Raw genomic sequence first — 19,431 nt, forward strand, 5'->3', positions numbered from 1 at the left:
GGGTCTTAAAAGCCTGTGAGCAGCCATCTAAGATACTCCACTGGTCTCACCCCTTCAGGAGCAAGGGAGAATAAAGAAAACAAAATACAAGGGAAAGATTAGTCCAAAGGACTAATGGGACCATTAACTACCACGGCCTCCACCAGACTGAGTCCCGTACAACTAGATGGTGCCCAGCTACCACCACTGACTGCTCTGACAGGGATCACAATAGAGGGTCCCGGACAGAGCTGGAGAAAAATGTAGAACAAAATTCTAACTCACAAAAAAAGACCTGACTTACTGGCCTGACAGACATTGAAGAAATCCTGAGAGTATGGCCCCCTGACACCCTTTAGCTCAGTAATGAAGTCACTCCCAAGGTTCAGCCTTCAGCCAAAGATAAGACAGGCCCATAAAACAAAACGAGACTAATGCGGCACAACAGCCTAGCGACAAGGACTAGAAGGCAGGAGGGGAGAGGAAAGCTGGTAATAGGGAACCCCAGGTCAAGAGGAGAGAGTGCTGACGTGTCGTGGGGTTGTTAACCAATGTCATAAGACAAGTATTAACTGTTTAATGAGAAACTATTTGTTCTGTAAACCTTCATGTAAAATACAATAAAAAAATTTTTAAAAATTGTGTTTAAAATAATCTTTATTCTTAGAAAACGCTATAATATTTTCTATCTAAAGATGAAACAGGAGCATTAAAAGGATTTCTGGATGCTATCAGCTAGAATTGCTTTTCTTTCACTTAAAGGCAAAAAAGGCAAGTAATGAAGCCTAGCTTTGCAAAAGCAATTGAAGAAACATCCTCAGCTCTGTAACAAGACACTACTAAATGGAAAGGGGTGACAGTGCTACATCTCTAGGGAATTAGCCAGGTACAAAGCAAAGATCAGCACCTGCCATGACATAAGCCCCATAAGCCCTGCAGAGTCCCACTGCTGTAATGAACCACACCCAAAGATATTCCTAAAGGATAATTCAAAATATTTTCTTCACTGCCAAAAACTTTATAATTTCTGTTAACTCCTACACTTTAAAGAAAATTATCTGCAGTCGTGTTGCATTTAACAGGTAATACCTGAGACACACTGAGTCGCACTACTAGCCAGGGTGGTGTCAACGCACACACGAACCTTGTCATGAAGGGCCTTCACATAGTCCAGATTTTATTTCTGTAAGTACCCTCCATGTTTCAAATGTTTCCTGGCCACTCCATCAGCTACACAATACAATCGCATGCCTCAGCATCACTGCCTCGTCTGTGTTCTCAAAGCCCTTCATGCATATCCCTAGTACTACAGTACTTATTTCATTCTACTGGAATTAATTGTTCAAGTCATTCTACCCCATTAATCTATGAAATTGTTGAGGTGAGGGTGAGCATAGTATTTGAGTGTTGATTCCAATACCAGTCCTGAGTGTGGACTCAGCTCTAGGCCTGTGCTAGACAGCTGGTGAGCAGAAAATGAGCAAGAAAATCCCTGCACTCAAGGCACTCACAGTCTAGTAGAAGAGACAGACTTGTACATATATTATTATAATATTGGTGTAGTCTACACTATAATAAATGAATGAGATATAAATTAAAGGAGTGGCTCAAAAGTTGTGTGGTCAGCTCTGTGCGTGTGTTGGCGGGGGAGGAGCAGCACAGGGAGGATACATTCTAACCAGGTGAAAGGAGCTTATTGTTTAATACAAGAGAATCAACAAGTATCCCCTCCACTTACACAGTGATCTAGTTTTATTTGAAATCAAATTTATTTAGAAAGGATGGTGGATAACTTATAGGCATCTTGTAAAAACTTTAGTTTATTCAGTTCTATTTGTCACTAACATTTAAACTAAATTCTCTAAATTTATTTTATCAACAATCTTTATTAATAATCTTAGTACTAATGTTATAATGTGTTACAAATACATTATTTTGAACTTCTATAATCCTAAACTAAGATGAAAAATTAGTAAGTTGGTATTTCCCAAATAAGGTGTTCTACTTTAAGAGGGAAGAATCGATGGTGTGAACTCAATTATTAAGAACAACCCCAACAGCCAACAACCCACCAAAACCAAACCCATGCCTTCAAGTCAATTCCAACTCACAGTGACCCTATAGGACAAAGAAAAACTGCCCTGTAAGGTTTCCAAGGCTGTAACTCTTTGTGGAAGCAGATCACCACATCTTTGTCCTGTGCAGCAGCTGGTGGGTTTGAACCACTGACCTTTTGGTTAGCAGCCAAGTGTTTTAACCACTGCACCACCGGAGCTCCTTAGTCAACAAGCAGACTGACTAAAAAGGACAGAAGACCATTCTCAACTCAACACACACACACACACTCCCAACCCTTTCAGGGCCAAGCAATGCCATGCAATTACATGATATAAACATTATTAAGTAGAATGTATTCATTACTGAATTTATTTTCCCATATTAAGAATGCAACTAAATCACTTAAAATTTATATGCAGAAAATCCAAACTCAGAAAACTTGGGGAAAAAGTCACAACTTTTTTCCCAAAAAAATCACCCCTCAAAAATGAAGTCACCTTATACCTCGTCTTTACAATGTCTCTCACATTACAGGATGTCTTTCAAACGTGAGACTTTATCTTGAAACAAAGTCCTAATTATGGAAGGCACATTAGAATAAAATTATCTAAATCAATGTAGTTTGGATGATTAAAAGAGTAACTAACAATCAAGTAAAAAAAAAATTAACACAGATGTAAGTTTTTCTAGGTATAAAACCAAAAAAAAAAAAACAAACTTACTACCATCGAGTGGACTCTGACTCATAGCGACTGTGTAGGACACAGTACTACTGTTCCATAGGGTTTCCAACACTGTAGTCTTTACAGAAGCACACTGCCACATCTATCTCCTGCAGAGTGGCTGGTGGGTCGTAACAGCTGACCTTTCGGTTAGCAGCTGAGCATTTAACCACTGTGCCGCCAGGGCTCCTTTCTAGGTATAAACCAAACCTGTTGCCATCGAGTCTATTCTATGAGTTTCTAGGTATAGGACCTAACAATTGCAACTGCCAATTATTATTAAAAACAATTCTTTTAAGGGAGCACTCAAAAAAAAAAAAATAGTTCAAGTGGTCATATCAAGGTGATGACAAATATACAACCACCAGACAAATAAAATTACAATAATGTTACATGTCCACTGTGTCAGCCCTCAGTGAGATGACTGACAACAGTGGCTGCACAATGGGCTCAAGCATAACAACGATCACGAGGATGGTGCAGGACCGGGCAGTGTTTCCCCCTGTTGTCACTATGAGTCAGAACCAACTCGACAGCACCTAAGAACAACACAACAACATTATATGAACGAGTCCTTGGGATTTAGGATAAAATATCCAGCGACTAAACCATAAATAGGAGCCCTATATTTAGGATAAAATATCCAGCGACTAAACCATAAATAGGAGCCCTAGTGGCACGAATGGTTAAGCGTTCAGCTGCTGACCAAAAGGTTGGCCATTTGAACCCACCCAGCGGCTCTGCCTAAGAAAAGACCTGGCGATCTGCTTACATAAAGATTACAGCCAAGAAAATCCTATGAGGCAGTTTTACTTTGTCACATGGAATGGCTATGAGTAGGAATCGACTCAACAGTACCTAACAACAACAAACTATTAACAGATTGAAAAAGTATAATATCGCAAACATAGAAGGAAATGAAGATGATATAAAGACCAGAAAACTGTAATATGACTCAAAAAGTGAGTTAACATTCTAATAATAACAAAGTCACTGATATCAAAAGTGCATTTGAAGAGTTTGATAATACTCTTTCAAAAAATGTTAGGAGTGGGAAAAAGCTGTATTTGTCAATTAACTTTTACTTTCTATGTGATTCTAATTGTGTCTAAGTTATTAAAAGAAATACAAAGGCATACATCTCTATCCCTAAAAATGTATGTACACAAAAGCAATTGGAGTTGGAAAGTGGATTAAAACTCTTTTTTATAGATTCTCTTATTTGGAAAATGAAGGAGTACCTAATATTCAGGTACCTCATAATCAGCCACATATGTAGTAAATATCTTCCAGTAAAAAAAAAAAAAAAAAAACAAAAAAAAACCTATGACTTAAGTAAAACATGGCCCATATTAAATGTCTATAACTTGGTCAACTAAAACTGTTATTACCATCATTGATCACTGACTTCTTAAAGATTCTTATTCTTTTCTAACTCCAAACTACTTTTTGAATTGCTTTGCCCAAAGAGGTTAGGGCAAACTATACCTTTAATTTAAATATTTACAACTACCAATAACAATTAATAAAATAAACGAAAAAAAGTCACTTTATCAAGTTATCAGAATTGGAAATCTTGAAAAGACAGATCTTAAATTAAAAACAACAAAAATGTTCTCTTCCATCAGGGCAGGGTAAGGAATTTCAGACTTAACAATCCTCTCAATCCATTGGATGTTTAGATCTGAGGCGTAAAAACCAACTCATCTTAAAGAAGTCCTCAGAGACTGAGATAATCTTTCCAAAACAAGGGGCTTCTCATGAACCCAACACAGTGAAGTACCTAAACTTCACAGGCCAGTGTTGGACACTTATTGGCCACACTAGCCCTCTGTGGCCACCGCACCCTCCTTTTGCCCCTGGCTTTTCCTCACTCCCTGTCAGACTCCCAACACAGAACTACTCTCCAAGGTCTGGAATGGTCATGAACTGCTTGAGAGTTTAGCAGGCTTGATTCCTTTCTTACATCATGGCTACTCTGATGCTCATATTTTTAACTTGATTTCACCAGGGTGAATATGTGGATTTTGCCCCAGATAATATCTGGGACAGCTTTGAGCTTTGTCTTTTACTCTGCCTGTGTTGCCTCAGAGCCTTGCTTAAGTAGAGAAGTAGAGAGCACCAAGTGCAGCCGTGGTGGAAAGAATCAAGAAACGTCCCAAAACGACATGTGGCACGCAGGAAGTCACCAAGCCATATGTCTGGGAACCACCAGCTCAGAGCGTGCAATAAAAAGAACCAGCGCCTTGCCCCCAGAGCTGATTTCACCTAACTGTTGGCCGTGATGCTAAGTATTGCTGTGTGCCCTCCAGTGGATTCCAACTCATAGTGACAGTATAGGACAGGGTAGAAGAGTCCCATAGGGCTTCCAAGGCTGTAATCTTTACGGAAGCAGACTGCCACATCTGTCTCCTATGGAACGGCTGGTGGGTTTGAAGCTCCGACCTTTCTAGTTAGCAGCCAAGCATCTAACTACCGCACCACCAGGGCTCCTTATGATGCTAAGTACAGAGCTAAAAAAATTTATTCTCCACCCAATCTCTCTCTTTACAATGACGTTGGGCGTGAGAGGGAGCAGGGAGGGTAGAAATGTTTACTAACACCTTAATGTCTAATCTACACTAAAATGTTTTACTCTAGCTTGTTCACAAATTCACACAAAAAAGGCAGAAAACTGTTAAGATACGGTTTAAAAGATGTTGGTTATACAACAACCAAAAAAGGGCCACTGTTATCCTTTGACTACAAGAAGCTTGCACTAAACTCTAGGATCACCTTCCCCCTTAAACCTTTCTTTAGCTCCCCAGCATTTCTACCATATATCAGGGGATTCCAACACTATAACTGAAACTTCTAACAGCACAGCCACGCCCTCTTCCTTTTGCTTACAGACTATGAGAGTACATGTTGACAAATCATTTAATCTTGGAAAATTCATTAATCTTGAAAATTAATCAATCTTTAGTCAGGAGAATGGAGGTCTGGATGTTATAAAATAATCAAATCTATAATGCTACAATTCTATAAACTGAGTCTATTAACATAATCAAATATTTGACTGTAAAAGATATTTTTAAGTTTAAAGGCTTTAATAATAAATATTAATATCTAAGGAGCCAGTTTTTTTTTAAAAAAAAAAGGAAACACACAAATAATTTATATTCTAATGCATACAACTTCAAATTCCTGATACTTCTGATGCTATTATTTTAACATAGATCTTTAATTGTAGTCACTATTAGTATATGAAGCTCATTGTGAAATTAAACTGTTATGCAGGCCAAAAAGAAAATATGGGCTTACTAAGCTTATAAATACTCACCTGATTTGGCATGTTTTCCTTTACATGAGTCCAAGCCCCAGCTTTATATAAATACTGAGCTGGGCTCAGATATTTTGCTCTATATTCAGAATTCACCTTCCTAATAGAAATGAAATGAGAATAAATATTCTGCCATGTAGATCATCTAAATACCATGATGTATTTCTTATAAAATACATACCCAAGCCTCTGGTGACTCCAAGGTGTAAGCTTCTTTTTAGGCTTGTTTGAGTCTTTTGATGCCATCTCTGCTTCTGATTTTAAAGGATCGTCTTTTTTATTACACTAAAATGGAAATAATTTCAACTTAAATTACACTTAAAATACATTAAACTTAATTACACTTAAAATAAATAATGATTCAAACCAAACTTAAATTACACTTAAAATACACCATTAAAATGACAATATATAAAGTTAGACTTGCTTAAAACAATTATATATCAAAGTATAAACATATACACTGTAAAATTACACCTGGACACTATATTACCTTTCTGTTTTTAAGAGTAAGCTTTAACTATAAAAATTACAAGAAATCAACAAGCAAGGCTTGAAACAAGTACAGGCAGTTCCCGGGTTACAAAACTCTGATTTACTAGTATACAACCCTTAGTTAAGAACCAACATCCGTAAAGCCTATTATACATACAATTGTTCATAATTGATGTCAACCTCAGAGGAAGCTCTGTGCTCAGCAGCACTCGGCCTGCCCTCAAGCCCCAGCCTCCTGGCCCCTCAGTCCCAGCCCCAGCCTCCCAGCTGGCCCCCTATTCCCTGGCCTGGCTTCCCCACTCTGGCCTCCTCAGCCCATCTCACCCTTCCACCTGACCCTCAGGCCCTCAGTTCTGTACCCTAACCTGCAGCTAGACCCCCTCCGCTCCACCTTACTGCTCCCTGGCAGGAAGTCAACACTTCATCCTACCAGTCCTGTGCCTCAGGTGGCGCAACTCCAAGCATTTGAACGGACCCTGCAGTCGGGGTCTCGGGGCTCACTGGGCCCACAGGGTGGTCTGTGGTGGGCCTCTGTCTTCGTTTCCCATCCTTTCACTAGGCTGGGAAGGGAGGGGGGAAAGAGCAGGGGCTGCTGCTGCTGCAGGGGCAGCAAGACCCAAGGAGCTGGCTGGGCTTGGGGCATGAGTGTTTCTTTAATGTATTTTTATGCATAGAAAGGTACTGCACTATATATTATATACTAAGACAAACATCTGACTAATTGACGTTAGATACGAATCGTACCTAACTGTTCCAACTTACATACAAATTCGACTTAAAGACAGACTTAGGAATGGAACTGGTTCATAATCAGGGACTGCCTGTATATCTGATGAGTTGTTTTGAAGTGTGGCTCAGGATATAGTTTCATTTTCTAAGAATAAAGATTTTAGATCCTTGGCTAGGAAAAAAAAAATTAACAAACATATAAATAAATAAGTTTGATGTTATTACCTATTAAACAGTGGTCTTACATTTGCCCTTAGTATTCTAAAGTCACATTTAATTGTATTACAGGAATTAAATGTAAAGTCCCAATGAGTAAATTACTGCAGTGCTTACTGAGTAAGTTAACAAACTTTTATTCTCCTCAGGGATGACATAAATTCAAAAAAAAAAAAAAAAAAAACAAAAGCGTATATATGTATATGTACATATATATACACACACACATATAATATATATATTAGGGAATCATTTTACTTTTAGTCATACACTATTTTTAGGACTCATAAAGTATCAGATTATCAACATTCCAAGAGATTCAAAAACAGTATTTTTACCCCATTTACCTATAATTTACAATGATTTTAGCCTGACACTGCATGTTAAATGGCTATAATTTCATACAGGAGGAGGTGTTTGTATATCCTGAGGTAAATTATGTGAATTATACTGGCTATAATTTAGCATGCTAAAGCTTTGGTTTAAAACACGTGTGTGCATGCGTGTGTGTGCGTGCATACTGTCCATTATTTAATTTAAAATACGTGTTTCTATCACTATTGTTACCCCTGGAGCTCACATTAGTGGAAGGCCAATCATTGGATATTTCCATAGAAGACTCAACAGCTGCATAGCCAGGCTATTCATTACATGGTATTATATTTAGCTATTTACTTATCTGTCTCCCCACTAGCCCAAGAGCTGCCTGGGGCTTAATATGTTTGTTATTCTTTTATTCTTAGCAAGTACCCACTGACTGGCTCCTAGTAGGTGCTCAATGTACATCTGATATTTGAAGAACAAACAAATTAATTATCTAGCTAGAAAATAAACCTCAAGTAATAGCAAGTGAAACAGAACATGGCGCGACTACAATCAAAAGGATTTTGTTCTATGTAAGGTTAATAGTTGATGAATACCTTCTTTTCAGGGGATATAGTTTCGGAATTTCCATTCTCTTTCAAATCATTTCTTAACTTTGGTTCTTTCACTGGAGATAAGCCCTTGAAATTTCTTTTGTATTCAGTTTCATGGATGATTGAGTTACCTTTGAATTGTGGAACAAATTTGCTTTTATTGTGGAAAACCTTAAAGCAAAAATTACTTTAGTTTAGTTTTTTGTTGTGTTGATTAAATATACAGAATTTAGATCTTAAAAAAATCTCTACAAAGTTGAATTATAAAATATAAAACAAGTAAAACTATGATTACAATTTCATGTCATATATCTAATTAACATCCAAAAGTAAACTTCCTATACTCATTACTATGTATTGAATAATAGTTATTGTAATAAAAATGCTTAACCCAACGGAAATATTGAAGGATACTTGACTTTGATCTTTTCTCCCCAAAGTTCCCCACTCCTCCAGCTATCAGTTTGAGATAATGGGATGATTAAAACAGGTGTATTTGAAGACTATGAACATGGACATTAACTATGGTATGTGCATCAGTAATCAGCAGACTGCTGTTAAAACTGCCTTTATAAGGCAAGTCTGTTGTCACTCTACAGTTCTTTTTCTCCTTCACAAGATTTTTTTTTCCAGCCAACAACGGAAAATTCTTAACATTCTGAATATCCGATATGTTCAGGTTGCTCAGTTTTTGTATGTGCTTGCTTTTTAGCTTTTTTTAAGGCAAGGAAAAAAAAACAGGTAATTACTATGTTTCTATTTTTAAATGCTTCCTTTTATACTTAATATTTCACAATATGGTCTCCATTTTATTGGTATACTACCACTGTTCACAAGGAAAGCAAGTGGAAAAGATTACGGAGATCAAATAAGGTTTTTTATTGCTTTATAACACTAAACAGCTCATCTTCACACACATCAAATCCAAACAATATATCTTTTTTGGTACAGTATAACCTCAACGACTTTCCTACCAAAAATTGTTGTGGCTCCTTTACATATTAATATAAGACATCCTTTCAGAACACAGGTGTTTGATAAAACAGAACTGAACAATTCTTTTAGAGGTTCCTCCATTAACAAGCATTAAAAGCTTCTGTCACAGAGCTGCAGTCTTCAATTCAGTCTTCAAGGCTGAAACTGACATGCTTTGAACAACAAAGACCATTTGCTTCTAAAGAAATTCTTTTAAACTCACTAATGAAAGCAATAAAACTACTAGTGAAGACACTGGTAGTAATTTGTTTTATAATGTACTTCTGGTCTTATAAAAACAATTCTACATAATGCTTTCACTGACATATATAAAAGTTTCCAATAAGGCTTTGATATGAATCAGCCCTAGGTGAAAGTTCAAATACTCTACAAAAACAGAATAAACACAATTTTTAGGTCACAAGTAATTTTTTAGGTATATTTCCTGTGCAACAACATCTGTGAACAAGCTTAAGAAGTGTTGATCCTATTTACTAGGTTCATATGGGTACATATCATCTTATGTTACCATATGTTCCTACAATGTTATAGAAATTTCCAGGTTTTTTTTTTAAACAACGAAAAGCAAGTAAGCCCAAAGCTCCCATAATTTATAAGATCACTAGCGTTATTACCTTAGCGCAAGACAGCTAATGTTATTGCCTTGCTCAATCTAATTATCCTCTCAAGTCCTTAGGGGCATGTAAAGTATACAAGTGAATGTGAGATACAGAAGAAACTGAATGTGAGAGTGTGGGAAGGTGCGTGTGTGTTTAAGAAGAAAAACATGAAGACCAGGAGAGAGAAAAGACTAAATCATCGCGGGCCTCTGGGGATATTCCAAATGCAAGTATTTCCTTCCTAGGCCTGGGTGTATGGTTAGGAACACAAACAGGAGTTAAGAGCCTAAGAACTGTATAGAGAAGATAGTATTAAACAACCGAGTATTAGTAATGGTAGTCAAACACTAAAATGGTGCAAACTATCATCACACTTAGTTATCACGATAGTTTTTGAATTTTATAAAGATAGTTAAACTAACAATTTCCATTACTGTACATCTGAATACAAGGGCAAAATTATGTACCTTGTATTACTTTAAACATATTTTGTATTTATTAAAATAAACATCAAAAACATTGACGTCTTTCTTAGAAGACAGAAATCATGCAATAGTTAACTAAATAAAACGTTTTAGAATAAAATCAGTTTAATACATTTTTAAATGAATAAAAAAATCTTACGGCATGCAAAAAACTTACCAAGCCCCCAAGTATTCAGTACCCTGTCTCACATTTAGTTTATGTGATGGATCTGGTAACAATGATCATCAGTAGCCTAAGACAGTATAATATTACTACTATAAATCAAAAGTAACAGGACGATTGTAACAAAACTCTTACTTTTCTAGAACCTACCTCTAGAGCTACTTAAATATCTAATTTCTTTCAGTTCATAGTTCTATGTTAACCTGCATCACTATATCAAATAATGATACTCGAAAATGTATTATACCCGTTAAACTACCTGATTGGCTGCAAAAATCGGAGCAGTTTCTTTAGGAGTCTTCCAAACAAACTGCCTTTGATATTCAGAATTTCTCAAAGTATTATGTGAAGGAACAACAGTCAATCCAGCTTTCTTTCGTAGAAGTCTATCCAACTGTTGGAAAAAAAGAAAATTCCACTCAAAGGCATTAAAAATTTCTATTCAAACTTTTTGCAACTTACAAATAATCTCCCTTTTAAACTTTCAAACTATTTAAAATTCCTTTCTTAATACTGTCAAGGAATTATTATGCATCCCAGATAAAGATACATCTCTCAGTCCCCCGCTACCAATTATTGATAATTAAATCTATTATTGAGAAACCACAGCACCTTGCCTTATCCACCCATCACTTCTGTGGACACTCCTTCCCTTGCCCTCCAGGCTCACACATCGCCCTGCGCCCCTTGCTTTCTCAAAAAGCCATGGCTTCTTCTCCAACACTCCTAAATGCCGCTCTCTGGTTTCAGCCAGTGGTGCACATGAAATGGGAAAGAAACAGTGGAGTAGAGAAAGAAATGCAGGAAGCAGTGAGATCCCTGCATGGGACGCTGAAGCCTCTGCTTATGTGCTTGCGGGGACCTTCCACAGGCCAGCTGTACATAAGAGAGTAGAACTACAAGATCTCTGAGTTACAGCCAGAACTCTCCTTCCTTTTTCACCTTATCAGCTGAGATTCTGTTTTCCTGCTGGTACAAGATAAGAAATTGAAAAGGGGCTAGGTAGAAGTCATCTCACCATCCCTGCCAGAAGTAATGGCCTACACCATCCCCCTCCTCCCCACTTCTCTGCCTCAACTTGATCTCTCCCTTAGGACTGAGGTGCTGATACTTGATGAATAAAATCCAGAGGCAGGCTGTCCACCAAATGAAGGGATACCTTAGTATACAAAAAAACAAACCAAACCCGTTGCCATCAAGTTGATTCCAACTCATAGTGACCTTGCAGGACAGAGCAGAACTGCCCCATAGGGTTTCCAAGGAGCAGATGGTGAATTCAAACTGCTGACTTTTTGGTTAGCAGCCAAGCTCTTAACCATTGTACCACCAGGGCTCCTTATCTTAGTATACCCAATATAAAATAGTAAGTATTAAGAATAGAACTAATTCACAATAATTAACATCAGTAACCTCTTAACAACTATTCTTTAGACACTAGGAAAAAAAGATGAAAATTTTTTTAAGTACCAAATCTAATACTGAAATAATGACGAATCCTACAAAAAAATTCTATATTTTTAGTGACTGTGCCTACCCCATTATCCACTTTTCCTGCAAGAAGCTTGGTAGAGTGTCCCAGTTCCACATTTTCATTAACTGGTGTATGGTTTGCTATTACATCCTCATTCTTTTCCACAAGGTCTACAGTCCCTTCAGCTCTAGAGTCTGCAGAGTGAGATCTGGTTCTCTTGGGAACTTTGGAGACTTCCAGTGGGAGAACTTCTTCCTGGTTAACATCTTCTTTTTGTTCTGCCTCTTGCGATACTGAGGCTTCAGGTTCTGGTGACACCACATTGCTCTCTGAGTTAGATCCCTTCCACTCAAGAGATTTTGAAATCTGTGGGTCATGGTAAGGGACTCTTCTCTTTGAAATAAAACTTGGTTCTTTCGTGATTCCTATAAAACACAGTATATAAAAATAGCAGCTACAAAGCACCAAGTTACAAAGATAATCTTTAATCGCACCTACGAGAGAAGAAATTGAACTTAAAATTCAACTGATCCATATAAAATATCTTTCAGGTTACAGGATAAACATACGTAAGTTTTTCAACATAAAGTCTTTAAGTGTGCCTTAAAGAAGTATGAAAAGTTTAACCATAACAAAAATTACAAATCGGGGTCACAATGTTCCAATTATCTTAACACAAGCTGCTAGAATCACAATGGGAAGGAGCTGGCAGGCCAGGCAGCACATGTTGCCTCAGCTTCTAATTACTTTCCTGTGCTACTTAACAGAACAAATGGGCCTTGGTACTGTCAAAATTTGGAACTTTTCACAAAGCTTCTCTTATGCAGAATAGACCAAGATGAGAAGGGTGAGATGTCATTATGCTGAATCTTAGTTCTATATGAGCCTTGATTTCCCAAGAATTAAAAAGAATGAACCCTTCTACCTAGAGCTAAGATACGATTTCTCTATATTTCTGTCTGTCAAGCAAATGTCCAAAAAACTTAACTCTCTACCCAGGTTAGAGGAGCTCTACAGAATGACAGCCATTGAGACACTGCCCTAGTTCAGGGCCATTCTTTAAATAGAAGACTGTGCAGGGTGGGGAAGGAAAATTAAGATGAGAATGGAAGGAGAGGAGCATGACGGTGGACAGAAACTACAGCATGACGTAAAGCCCAGAGCTCCTTAGTCTCTATCATCTATGTTTCGGCCAACGAACCCCAGGTCTCAATCCTTAGAAGGCTTCCCTAGACCCATGGTCTTCAAACTGGGTGCTGCATACATGTCTTGAGGCACACAAAGACATTTTGGGGGAGGGAGGAGGACAGAAATGGGAAGCTTAACGGGATGATTTTCCAAATGCTCAACTACCATGTGTACTTTTTCCTAACACCAATCTGCCTGAGAGCTGCACCTATCATCTGTAGTTTCATTCCCACAGCCCATTTCTAAATCACCCTTTTCCCACTTTACAAAAGAAAGGCACACCTCTCAACCTGCCTGAAACTTACTATGGTGCATCACCCCAAGGCATAAAAAAAAAAAATCTCGGGGTTGGGGGCAGGTGGGAAGGGACAACTGGAGAAAGTATAACTCCTGAGGGAGGAAAGTATAACTCCCGAGGGAGAATACGTGACAGCAAAGCAAAGAGGCAGAGGTTGGTAATAACTAAGGGACAGAGCCTTATTTCAACCAGCTTTGCGCCTTTTCCATTCACCGATCCTAGCATTAAAATTCAGGCCTAAGACGTTTATCATGTTGAGTTCATATTAACACATTTAGTTGAAGTAAAAAATAAAGTTAGACTTTTTTTCTCACAGAAACTAAGTCTAATTTGGCTGGTTAGTTTGTCAATGAGGACTGCCTTTGTCAATTATATGATGAACATTTTCCATAAATTGAATGAGCTAAAATTAGCAGCCCCAAAGTTTTAACAAAATATATTTAAAACATGTACGGTATATACTACTCAATATACCAGAAATCACATCCTTTGATATTATTCATTAAACTTACGATAAATTAAATATCAACTTAAAAATGTGCGAGGGCCAAACCAGTCTACTTCTTGTGAGTGTGTCTGCCTTGCCTGTGTATAGACCCAATCTGAGCTCTGTTTCGGGCTGTTCTCCCCCAGCTTCCCCCTGAGGCCATGGAACTAGAAGTTTCTGCCATAATGCAGCTTGCTCTCTCAGCTCTTAGTGTTACTGGATGCACTCTGTAGCAGTCTCTCTGTTTGTGACGCTCCTTCGGTAAAATCTAGACTATGAATATTGTAAAGACGTCCCTGTACAATAAATTTCCCATGCTGAAAAATTCCAGAGGAAAATCTACAATCTGACAGAAAATATGTGGATAATTTAATTAAGGATTCACTGGAAACAACAATAATAATAATTTAAAAATGTGTAAGGGGATACAAAGATTTTCTCAATTCCTTTAGGGGATATGAAAGCAAAAAAGTTTGAAGACCAACTGCCCTAGATTTCTTCCTGCTTTAACACAGAGCCGGGCTTCGGGGAGAAAAGAAAAATGAAAGTGAAAGATTCTCAAGTAGTCTGTTCTTATCTCCCAGCACCAGTGAATACCCAGGGGAAAAATTTTTTTTTCCAGTTGCCATCAAGTCGATACCAACTCATGGCAATCCCATGTGTGCCAGAGTAGAACTGAGCTCCGCAGGGTTTTCAGTGGCTGATTTTTCAGAATTAGATCACCAGGCCTTTCTTCCAAGGCCCTGCTGTGTTGGACTTGAACCACCAACCTTTTGGTTAGCAGCCGAGCACATTAACCATTTGCCTCACCCAAGGATTCCAGGGGAAAAAATACACTAAAAACATGTACAGTCAGTCCTAGGTAAAAGTGCTGCCGTTCCTTGCTAAACTCCTACCTCCCTTTCTGCACACTATGGCATTCTCACCCCTCTGAATCTAGGAGTACAGAGTCCACCTGTTATCTAGGTCATTCCTTCCTTCATAATGTGCCATGCTCCAAAGTAGTTTGCTCCTGTGGCCTCGTTTTATCACACTACCTTCAAATGCAGCTGAAATGTTATGGAGGCTGCTATCTGGTTAACCAATTCCCCAGTGTCATAATATGCCTCTAAGCCCTCAGTGAGATGTCTACACTTTAACAGGGATTTGTATCCTATTCTTAATCTAATGGAAATGCAAATTTGTAGAATTTCTGGTCATTTGGAAAGAGAATTATGAGCAGAGGGGCACGCCCACCACCACTCCTGAGGAAAAGGGACACCAGTCTCTGAAGTCAGGCCCTGGGCTAAGAATCCTGATGCTCCAGAGAAACCCTAAAAGAGCCACCCACTCTAGACCACTGTCATGGATTGCACTGTGTCCCCCAAAAAATGTGTGTAGCAACTTGGCTAGGTCATGATTCCCAGTATTAGATGGTGTGATTTCCTTATGTGTTGTAAACTCTACCACTATGATGAGATTATATGTGATCTCCTCATGTGTTATATATTCTAGCACTGTGATGAGGTTATACTGATGAGGTTGACAAGATTAGTGTCTTAATGCAATCTCTTTTGAGATATAAAAGAGAGAAGCAAGCAGAGACACATGAGAACCTCATACCACCAAGAAAGCAGTGCTGGGAGCAGAGTGTGTCCTTTGGACCTGAGGTTCCTGCGCAGAGAAGCTTCCAGACCAAAGGAAGACTGATGACATGGACTTTCCTCTAGAGCCAACAGAGGAAGCGTTCCCCTGGAGCTGATGTCCTGAATTTGGACTTGTAGCCAACTGGACGGTAAGAGAATAAACTTCTCTTTGCTAAATCCATCCACTTGTGGTATTTCTGTTAGAGCAGCACTAGATGACTAAGACAACCACCTTTCCCTTTGTTCTCCAAACCTAATCCTGGAAACTCTCTCATCTTATTAACTTTCCAGGCTTAGCACCTGACACATACATCTTTTACTTTCCTGACTTCAAACATCTAACATTTGAGCGACTTGCCAGGTACTCTCACAAGGCACAAACAGGGCACCAAATGCTGATGTGATGATGTGAATATATGCCAGGTCTTAACATGCAACATCTCATTTAAGCCCCCACAACAATCCTATACTATAGGCATCCTTATTCCAACCTGACAAAACAAGCTCAGTTTGCCCAAAGTCACACAGCTCTTGTGGATTCAAACTCATGTTTATTCATTCATTCAAAAATTAGTTTTAATAAACATTGGAGTATGCCAAGGCCCTGTGTTACATACTGGATGGGGAAAGGGTAGCAAGTAAGACAAAGTCCTTCTCTTGGAGAACTTATATTCTAGTAAGGGAAAATTAAATAGGCAGTTACAATAAAGTCAGTCTGACTCCTTTCCCTCCTACCATACTCTAGGAAACCTTGGCCCAGGGCCCTGACTTCCCTGGGACATGGAGAGAAAGCCGGTGTGATGACAAGAAAATGCGCTCTGAACTCATCATCTTTGAACAAAGATGACCTGATTTTAAATCCTGGTTCCGCCACTTACTAGCAGCAAACCTTGAGCAAACTACTTAATCTATCGAAGCTTCCATTCCCCAGTACCCTGGGAGTACTCTTCCTCAGGCCTGTCCCTTCTCAGCTTTCAAGTCCAGGGTCAAATATCACCTCCTCAGAAGGATCTCTCCTGACCATGGAATCTAAAATGACTCCCCCACCCCCACCAAGTTATCTATCACATTATCCTACGATTTTATGTAACAACCTAAAATCTCCTTGTTTATTTATTCAGTTGATTGTTTACTGTTTCTCCTATAGTTAAGGGGCTTTGTCTAGTCCAAGGCTACATTCCTAGCAGCTGGTAATAGTCCTGATCCACAGTAAACCCTCAATAAATACTTGTTAAATAAACTAATGAGTAAGTCAACCAGGCAAATTGAACAATGCTTCACAATTTTTTAAATAAGTGGTTCTGCAAAGTTAGACCAGATTTACTCAAGTTATGACGTTAGTTTGCTCAACTTACCTAATTGATCTGATCTAAGTCCAGCCCATGGGTACTTTCGTCCTACTGAGGGATTATGGGACTCTGACAAATACGAGTTTTTCCACAGGAAGTTTCTCTGGTATTCACTCAGCCCCTGTAAAGTATAATTCGAGTACCATGCAATTAATAAATATTGTTTAAAAAAAGATATCAATAAAGATTATTTCTGAGCCTCCAAAAAGAGTTGAAAGACTTAAAATTGATCATTAAACACAAACAGCGCCTTAATAATAGCTAATATTTACCAAGTCCTGGCTAAGCAGTTCACATGCATTATCTCCTTTAATCCTCACAACCACTTGAGGCAGATGCTAGCAGGTATCCGAGGCTCAGAGAAACTATGCTTTCTCTGATTGATCCCAAAGCCTAAGCTCTTGTCTGGTAACAGGTGATAATCTAAATCCTAACCATTATGGAGTACCTAATTAAATTCTCACCGAGTACACAATATTACATGTTATACCCAGTACCTTTCCAAAATTTGGTAAAGTCAATCAACACCAGACAAACTCTCCTCCCATTCTGGACACAAGCCTTAAGATAAAAGAATAAGGTTGGGCTTGTGGAAGGCTGTGGTCACCTGTTATGCTGAAGGGTGCTAGTCCCTGACAGCTACCAGCTACCTGAACTGTTAAAAAAAAAAAAAAAAAAACTCTAAAATAAATGCACAACTATGAAAAATATGTATTTATTATACTCTATCTTTACTAAGGATCTATTTCTCAAGCCTTTAAAAGATACACACACTTCAAAGTTTTAAAGGGAAGAGGGGTTAAATGCTAGGCTGAGATGGGCCATGTGTGTCCAATTGGAAGTCGCATTTAGTTCTCATTATAAAGTGCCCTCCTCCCCGGTAGACGCCCCCAAAATAATTCTATATCAATACCATCTAACACTTCCACGCGGCAACTTGGAAGTCTGTGTGAGCCGAGAGGGAGCTAGGTAAGAGGAAACGAGTAATCTCTAGGACCGCAGCAGGCTCGGGGCTGGCAGCCTCTGCCCGGCCGAGGGGCGCGGCGCAGAAAGCCAGCTCGGCCCCCGCGTCCCGCAACCTCCCAGGCGCGGCTCTCCCCAGCCGCCTGCAGGCCCAGAAACCCCGGCCTCACCTTGAAGCGCACCGGCATGTCGCCCAGCGCTGACGCCCCGCCACTCGGACAGTTAACGGGACAAAGAGCCCCCCGAGGGGGCGGGGCGACAACAATCAGTTCCCTAGGAAAACCTTCAACCCAGCGTCCCGGACTACGCGCCGGCGCACTGCGCGTTCCACGCCTTGAGACCTGTCGCTCTGCCATTCCCCGCCCAATTTCAAGACTAAGGACCAATAGAGAGTCGGAGACTTTTTCGCCGTCATTAAAATTCTACCAATCAGTGCCCAAAAGGAGGACGCCCACCTCCCGTGCCAAATCCAGAAGGCGGGCGGGAAGTGGAGGGCGGAAGACGAGCCAATGAGGCTCCCAGAAGCGGAGTGGGCGGGGCCCTGCAGGAGCTTCGCCCGCGAGGGGATCAACGGTTTCTAGTACTAGAGTATCCTGTGTAAGAAAGGGTCTGCGTTCTGGGGGGAATGATACGTAGCCAACGTCGCTGGGCCGATGTTCTTAACATCATGAAACATGAAGGTGTGTTCTTAATTCCAAAATGTATAAAGGAACCGAATGTCTTTTTCTGAAATTTAAAGTGTTCAGGTTTATTCTCCTAAATATCAGTTCCTGCAACCGACAGCAACACTACAGAATTTATTGTCCCATCAAAAGGGATGGGCCAAAAAATAAAGATAGCTTAGGCAGGTGAAGAAAATTTTTTATTGAACCTTAAAAGACAAGCTCCTGTCTTCTTTCAATGATGTTCTCTTCCGCTAATCCCCCCTCCCCCCAAAAAAGCTGTACATATACAGCACTTAAATTAGTAAACCTTTGTTAAAGTTACTCCTCAGTCTCAACTCACCCACCCTTTTTAAATAAAATTCCATCTGCTAGTAATAGACGGTTGCCATCATCATCAAGTATTTCTTGAGATTCTACCATTGGCAGAACACTGTGCTGACCCTAAAGATTGGGAAAGAAATTGTCCAGTTTTCTAATTTACTTGGAGAAAATATACATATATTTATTCAAAAATAGTATCATGTGCTAAGTTTTGAAATGAGAAGTGTAAATGATAAGGGCTACAGGAGTTTGGAGGAAGGAGTCATTCCTGAGGACAGAGATGATGAGAAAAAGCCTCTGGAAGAAATACTCAGACTCAGCCTTGAAGATTACAAGGACTTCAATAAATAGAGGAAAATAGGACGATCAAAGGACAGGTATCT

The 19,431-nt window shown here is 39.2% G+C and overlaps 1 protein-coding gene across 5 annotated transcripts in view; it reads right to left on the reverse strand.

Annotated features, from left to right (window-relative positions):
* Window positions 1–18,364, reverse strand: part of MDM1 (Mdm1 nuclear protein) — a 39,264-nt gene extending 20,900 nt beyond the window's left edge. For 2 of the 5 annotated variants that reach the window (XM_004386421.2, XM_023740791.1), the window contains exons 1-7: window positions 18,233–18,364; window positions 17,106–17,220; window positions 12,216–12,577; window positions 10,941–11,075; window positions 8,442–8,609; window positions 6,263–6,366; window positions 6,082–6,181 (exon numbers count right to left, since the gene is read on the reverse strand). In XM_004386421.2, the coding sequence (XP_004386478.1) occupies window positions 6,082–6,181; window positions 6,263–6,366; window positions 8,442–8,609; window positions 10,941–11,075; window positions 12,216–12,577; window positions 17,106–17,220; window positions 18,233–18,250 (1,002 nt within the window). In that variant the 5' untranslated portion in view covers window positions 18,251–18,364. Of the gene's footprint in view, window positions 1–6,081; window positions 6,182–6,262; window positions 6,367–7,006; window positions 7,288–7,338; window positions 7,468–8,441; window positions 8,610–10,675; window positions 10,687–10,940; window positions 11,076–12,215; window positions 12,578–17,105; window positions 17,221–18,232 lie in introns of those variants that run through there. The other 3 variants (XM_023740793.1, XM_023740792.1, XM_023740794.1) reach the window with 3 other exon arrangements.
* Between the last annotated feature and the right edge of the window lie 1,067 nt (window positions 18,365–19,431).

Source organism: Trichechus manatus, unplaced genomic scaffold, assembly GCF_000243295.1.
Source record: "Trichechus manatus latirostris isolate Lorelei unplaced genomic scaffold, TriManLat1.0 scaffold00164, whole genome shotgun sequence".
In the NCBI taxonomy this organism is placed as follows: Eukaryota; Metazoa; Chordata; class Mammalia; order Sirenia; family Trichechidae; genus Trichechus; species Trichechus manatus.